Raw genomic sequence first — 7,350 nt, 5'->3', positions numbered from 1 at the left:
AGAGAGATCACGGAGGACCTCTTCTATCTTTAAAAAGCATTCAACAAGTAAGAGAAAAATTTAATGTAATGTTTATTATTAAAGGAGTCTTGATTCTGTTGCAGAGGGTGGCTGACGCTTTAAAAATTAATCTGTGCACAGTGTCGTCTGTTAATAACCAGGTTAAAGCTGGTGAGCCATTAACATCCCCCCAAAAAAAAAGGCCAAGGAAAAAACAAGTATGTGACATTAGTCAGTCTGAAAAATGTGAAATTCGAGGGAGTATTTATGAAATGGTTGAAAAAAGTATAATTCCACAACATGAATGTTTTGAGAGCTTCAAATTTGTGTTTCAGGAAAACAGGTGACTCAGGCATCATCCTAGGGCATCATTACTGGAAGTTCTAGTAAGGAAACACATTTTTCTAGGGCCCATAAGTTCATTAAAGCAAGTTTTACATAACATTGGCTTTACATTTAAAGCAACTGATTCTAAAAGGTTAATGGAATTAGGACATGTTGCTATTTCAAGAGTACAATTTTTAAGATCTTACATGCAAAATTTGAATGCACAAAATCCTCTACAGTGTGTATATCTTGATGAGACATGGATATTTGAAAATGGATCTGTACACAGGTCTTAGCAGGATGATAGCTACAAAAGCATTAAAAATGGAACTCTGAAGGGAAAAGGTAAGTTAAAGTATTATTTCAGATAGCATTATGTTTGTTTTCCTGCATTACAGATCTATAGTGTTGCATGCAGGCAATAAGAATTGGTTTATTGAATGAGCAGCTTTGGCTTTTTCGGTGTAGAGCTGCAGGAGTAACGATAAAGACATGACAAATATTGTAAGTTCACAGATGAATTTAGTAATTCTTCATGTGCGAATAGAGTAAGATGCGAGTTGTACGTTTATTACATTAGCGCTGTCAAATTTTTATGTTAAGTTTTAATCGCATTTGTGATGGTTTTGTTTGATTTTGCTTGAAATTTCCACTGTACTTTACATATATAAATAGATTTGAATCCAAAGTACTTGTTTATTTCGTATTTTAACTGAACCTGATTCCTCCAAATACCATCATCCATAATAATACAATTTCAAAATCAAATTTTGAACATCATAGACATTTTCACTTCTGTCGTGCGGTCTTAAGCACACACTTTAAATACAAATGTCTTGTCTTTGAAAATATATAATTATTTTGACATATTAAGCCGGACGCCGGTTGTCATTCGCGTTGCGTTGACTAACGCAGACAAACGTAGTAATATCGTGACGTCACGGATGTGTAATGACGCACACGCATGTTTCGTGATTCTGACTATAGAATATGATTCTTCATGCCTTTTTGTACACAACAATAATGTTCACTGAGGTCATTTCTCATAAGTTACGTAAAAATTAATAGTATATCCACTGCATGTATCATGAATTTCTTATGCCTTATGTCAAGCTTATGTCCATTGTGAATAAGCACTAAGAGCTCGCGGTGGTAACACCCGTTATTAATGTTGAATTAGTAGTGTTATTGTAAATATAACTGTTTTTGTAAATTTGACTTTTCTTCATTTCGTTTTTTCATTCTAAAGATGGTGTTACTTATTTAAACACAATTTAAGAGATTTCATCATTTTTCATGTACCACAATAACAGTTTTGTAGATGTCCGGAATTTTTTGAGCAGCAGTGTATTTCCCCTAACATTTCAGTGTTTTATACAGGGTGCGTCTACTAAAACTTTATATCCGAATATCTTTTTTAATTATAAATTAAGGTAAACAATATTTAGCAATATTATATTTTTTAATGACCTCTTGACATGTGCTTAACAAAACTTAACGAAACCTGCAAAGATACAGAGTTATTGGAAAAATAACCGCAGTAATTTTTTTTTTTGGCTTTTTCTCAGATTACGGAGTATAACATATTCAGCTGTGGCCTCTGTATCTCCCTGTATTGTTTTTATTACACTTTTACTGATGAGTACGCAATAAATTAGTGTTAAAAAGAACTAATTTTCCAGCTGTGTTCAAAACAGAGTTTATACGTATTTAAAAAGTTGTTACGAATTTGTTTCACTGCTGACTCATTTTTCAGCAAATAATTTAGATACGTCAATTTGACGGGGCATTGTTGTCTTATTTAAGATTCTTTTATTACTGAACTGTTGGGTAAAATACAATAAAAATTCAAGTAATAGGTATGTATCCTCTGTAGGTAGGTACGTCTGCATCCTAGGGATCAGTCTTTAAAGTAAGTTTTCAATAAAAGGAATTCAAATGTTATTAATTTTATTTTTTAAACAATGAATCATGGGGTACCCGGTACCCTCCTTATTTTTTTTGTTTTTATTTATAAAAGTGGCTATTATGGAAGTGGGTACGTCAAGCTTGAAGAGGGGGTGAAGGTGAATAAATAATTTAAGTACTAAATAATAACAATTAAAATATCTGCAGTAAATTCAACAATGTAACACAATTAGCAGCAAAGAAAAATTAAAAAATATACTCAAAATAAGTCTACAGGTGTAAAAGTCGAGTTCCGTAACCCAATCCAAAGTTGGACGGTTACGAACGAAATATTTTGCAAGAAGACATTGAAACCTGCAAATAGAGACGGCGGAGAACATCAGGAACTGTCTGTGAGTAGAGCGACGCGAGACAAAAGAAAATAAGCCCGATTAGAAGTGCCAGAAAAGATCAGCTGGTAGGCGCCATCTTCTCCGAACTATTGAAGTGGAAGTTAGCGCCTGGCGCCTGGCTGGGATAGGCAACACAATTTACTCAGGAGTAACGGAACAGCTAAGGAACCCGGCGAAACGGAAATAGAAATGGGGAGCGACGAAGATACCACGGATGGAGGCACAGGGAAGGGAAGCGCCGAACAAGTGGCAGCGATTTTCCACAAAAGCAAAAAGGTCATCAGAACACCGACCAAGGACAAGGAAAAGAGCCAGGAGGATAAAATGGATAAAATACTACGGATGCTGGGAAACCTAAACAACGAAATGAAGGAAATGAGAGAAGAACAAAAAGAGTACAGGCAGGAAGTGAGAGAACTCAGAAAGGAAAATGAGAAAATCAAACGAGAAAATATGGAGTTGAAACAAAAAATAGAGGAGGTGGAGAAAAAAATGGACAGGATGGAAAAGGAGAAGAGAAGGAACAACATAATTGTTCAAGGAATAGAAATGAAGACACAAGACCAGAACGCAATTAAGGAGAAGTTGACAAGCTTTCTGGAAAGAGCCCTTCAAATAAAGATCGATATAATAAATGCAAAAAAAATCAAAGAGGGAATGTGCTTAGTAGAGCTAAGAAATGAAACGGATAAAGGAACGGTAATGAAAAATAAAGCCAAACTAAAAGAGATAAAGGAACCGCGTGTCTACATAAATGACGACATGAGCAAAATAGAAAGGGAAATACAGAAAAAAATAAGAATCAGGGCCAAAGAAGAGAGAGCGGAAGGGAGCAGAGTGAAAATTGGATTTCAGAAACTGATGGTGAATGAGGAGGAATGGAAATGGGACATAGAAAGACAACGTTTTGAAAAAGATCCCGGACCTGGAAAATTACAAAAAAACTAGATGATCGAAACATGAAAGGAACGACACGCGCAAGGAATGAGGACACGAGAACGGAAAGCAAAAAGAAAAAAGCAGGAAGACAAAAATTTGGCACCCGGAAAGGAAAAATAGAAGTGGCAACATGGAATGTTAGAAGTACATACATGGAAGGCAAGCTAATTACATTAAGCCAAATTATGGAAAATTATAAAATAGAGTTGCTAGCAATCCAGGAAACAAAACAAACAGGAATTTTTATAAAAGAAATGGGAGAATACTTATTTTTTAATAGCGGAAACGAAAATAGAAAGCTAGGAGTAGGATTTTTAGTAAGTAAAAAATTACAAAGCGAAATAACAGAATTTAAGGCGGTAACAAACAGATTATGCAAAATAAGAATGAGAGGCAGGTACAGGAAGATAAGTATTATAAATGTGCATTGCCCCACAGAAGAGAAAGAATATGAGGAGAAAGAAAAATTTTACGAAGAGATCGAGAAAGTCTATAACGGAATCCCAAAATACGATGTTAAAATGATAATTGGAGATTTTAACGCAAAGATAGGGAAAGAAGAAATATATAAGCCAGTGATTGGAACGCACAGTAAACATGATCGAACGAATGAAAATGGAAAAATGCTCATAGAATTTGCAACAGAGAGAAATATGCGAATAGCAAGCACATATTTCCACCACAAAGCTATACATCAGGGAACGTGGATTTCGCCGGATGGGAAAACAGTTAACCAGATCGATCATCTATTAATTGAGGCAAAACACAGCAGATGTGTAACGGATGTGAGGAGTTACCGAGGAGCAGATTTAGATACAGATCATATACTAGTGAAAGCAAAAATAAAATACAGAAGACCTCCAAGAGATCAAAAACAAAAGAATACCAGAATACGGTATCCAACGGAAAAATTAAAAGAAGAAAAGATTAGAAAAGAATTCCAGGAGAAAATAAATAAGAAGCTGAATGAGGATATCGGAAAGAATATGGAAGAAATTTGGGAAAACTTTGAAACAATAATGAGAGAAGGGGCGCAATTGTTAACCGAAGGAAAAAGAAAAATAGGGAAATCATGGTTTGACGAAGAGTGTAAGAATGTGATAAGAGAAAGAGAAAAAGCCAGAATGAAAATGATAAATAACAACAACATCGAAAACAAACGGCACTACGAAATATGGAGAAAGAGAGCAAAGAATATTTGCAGGAAAAAGAAAAGACAAAACATAGAGCAACAAATAAAAGAAATAGAAGATAATTATATGAAAAAACAAATAAGAGAATTTTATCAAGGAATAAAAATCGAAAGAAGGAGGAATGTATCCACGAAACAGATATTTTGTAAAAATAAAGAAGGACAGCTAGTGGGAGGAACGGATGAAAGCCTAAAAAGATGGGTTGAATATTTTGGGGAGGTATATGGAATTGGAGAAGAAAAAACATTACAAACAGAAGAAGAAGAAAGTTTAACGACAGGGGAAGGTGAAGAACCACCGAGAAAAGAGGAAATAAAAGAAATTATTAAAAGGTTCAAAAATAATAAAGCCCCTGGAGAGAACGGAATAACGGCAGAAATGCTAAAAGTGGGGGGGCAAAACCTGGAAGAAAATATAGTCAAGTTAATAAACAAAGCTTGGGATGAGGAAACAATACCCCAAAGATGGAAAGAAACACTAATATGTCCTCTACATAAGAAAGGAGATAGGTCCAAGTGTGAGAACTACAGAGGTATAGCTTTGATGGATACTATATATAAAATAATGGCGGTATCAATAAAAAGTAGAGTAAACGAGGTCGTGGAAAGGAAAATAGGACAGTATCAATGCGGATTCCGCAAGAATAGATCGGTAATGGACCAAGTGTTTGTGCTAAAACAAATTATGGACAACAGCATAGACCAGAAATTGCCTCTTTACATGCTGTTCATAGATTTCAAGCAAGCATACGACACAATAAAGAGAGAAAAAGTGTATGAAGCAATGAGACAGATGGGTATAGGGGAAAAACTTATAAGACTGGTGAGAATGACTCTAAAAGAGACAGAATACAAAGTACTGGCCAATGGACAACTATCTGGAAAATTTAAAGTCAAGAGAGGCCTAAGACAGGGGGACCCACTATCAACAGTGCTGTTTAATATAACATTGGATTCAGCAGTAAAAGCAAGTGAAATACGGGGGAACGGTCTGATATATAATCAGTTAGTACAGGTGATGGCATACGCTGACGACATTGTAATACTCACGAGAACAAAAAACAACCTAGTACAAGCACTAAGTAAGCTAGAAAAGGCAGCAAGAGACAAGGGATTAAGAATAAATGAAGGAAAAACAAAGTTTATGGAGATAGAATGTGGCTCAGAAAATAAACACAATGAAAGGCTCGAAGTAATAACGGAAGGATCAAAATATAGTTTCGAGAAAGTGCATAAATTTAATTATTTAGGAGTAACAATAACTGACAACGGCGAAGAAAAGGAGGAAATACAAGAAAGAATCGCAAAGGGGACGAAGAGTATGGGAGGATTGCTACATATACTAAAATCAAAGAGTATCTCAAGGAAAGTAAAAGAAAGGATATATAGAACGATAATAAGGCCGGTAGTTATCTATGGTAGTGAAGCGTGGAAACTCAACTTGAAGGAAAAACAATCACTGGAAATATTCGAAAGGAAAGTACTAAGGAAAATATACGGAGGGAAAAAGATAGGACAAATATGGGAAAGAAGAACAAACAAAGAAATATTGGAACTTTATGGCGAACCGTCAATAAGTAGTGTAGCAAGGGTGCAAAGGATGAGGTGGTTAGGACATGTTGCAAGACTAAACGACGACGTACCGACTAAACAAGCTCTGATGAGGGGAATTACTGGAAGGAGGAAGAGAGGCAGACCGAGATCACAGTGGATACAAATGGTGGAAGGAGACCTGAAGGAAGTGGGAATAGTGGACTGGAGAGGACAAACAGGAAATAGAGCAGAGTGGAGAAGAAAATGCAACCAAGCCATGAGCCTACTTGGCTCGCAGGGCTAAATATATATATATACTCAAAATAATTGTAACTAATTAAATAAGATGCTCAAAATTTCGTCCATTAACTTCCACACACCTTTCAATTCTGGAATAAAAACTCCTCCGCACATTTCTTAGTGTCTTTCTTCGGATTGCGGCGAATGCTTGTTGTATTCGTTCCATCATATCTTCTCTTGTTGTGGGTATTTCTTGGAATACTCTCTCCTTAACATAACCCCATAAAAAAAAGTCCAGAGGTGTCAAATCAGGTGAACAAGGTGGCCACTGGATCAAATGGCCTCTTCCTCGACCTATCCAATTTTTCGGAAATTCCTGGTTTAAAAAGTTTACCACTTGATTGTGAAAATGTGCAGGTGCGCCGTCATGCTGAAATATCATATTTCTTACGACATTTAAAGGGAGTTGGTCGATTAAATCTGTACATTCATTTCTTAAAAACTCCAAGTACATTTGGCCGTTCAGATGATCTTCAAAAAAGTGAGGACCCAAAACATGCTCCCCTATAATTCCACCCCAAACGTTGATAGACCATCGAACTTGATGGTCTACACGACGAACCCAATGGGGGTTGTCAATGCTCCAATAATGCATATTATGCCTATTCACTATGGAGTCACTCCTGAATGTAGCTTCATCACTGAATAAAATATGAGAATAAACACCATTCTGTCTTTGAATAAAATTGCAAAATTCAGTTCGCTTTTGGAAATCTTCGCCGTGAAGTTCTTGTTGCAGGATCATTTTATATGGATGAA

At 35.9% G+C, this 7,350-nt stretch overlaps 1 protein-coding gene and 1 long non-coding RNA gene across 3 annotated transcripts; both read left to right on the top strand.

Annotated features, from left to right (window-relative positions):
- On the top strand, positions 1–1,018 carry LOC138137638 (uncharacterized). 2 transcript variants are annotated; one of them, XR_011161810.1, is made up of 4 exons: positions 1–47; positions 105–285; positions 336–672; positions 726–1,018. It is a non-coding gene; the product is annotated as an uncharacterized lncRNA (long non-coding RNA). The 2 variants fall into 2 exon arrangements; XR_011161811.1 differs by having other exon boundaries at positions 33–47; positions 85–285.
- A 1,798-nt stretch (positions 1,019–2,816) lies between these two features.
- Positions 2,817–3,575, top strand: LOC138141624 (arginine and glutamate-rich protein 1-A-like). The gene has a single exon (XM_069062352.1). It carries the CDS (start codon positions 2,817–2,819, stop codon positions 3,573–3,575), a length of 759 nt encoding a protein of 252 aa, XP_068918453.1.
- Positions 3,576–7,350: the final 3,775 nt, after the last annotated feature.

This window comes from Tenebrio molitor, chromosome 1, assembly GCF_963966145.1.
Source record: "Tenebrio molitor chromosome 1, icTenMoli1.1, whole genome shotgun sequence".
NCBI classification, from domain to species: Eukaryota; Metazoa; Arthropoda; class Insecta; order Coleoptera; family Tenebrionidae; genus Tenebrio; species Tenebrio molitor.
Note: the sequence above shows the minus strand (reverse complement) of the source record. Positions and strands in the feature narration are given on the sequence as shown.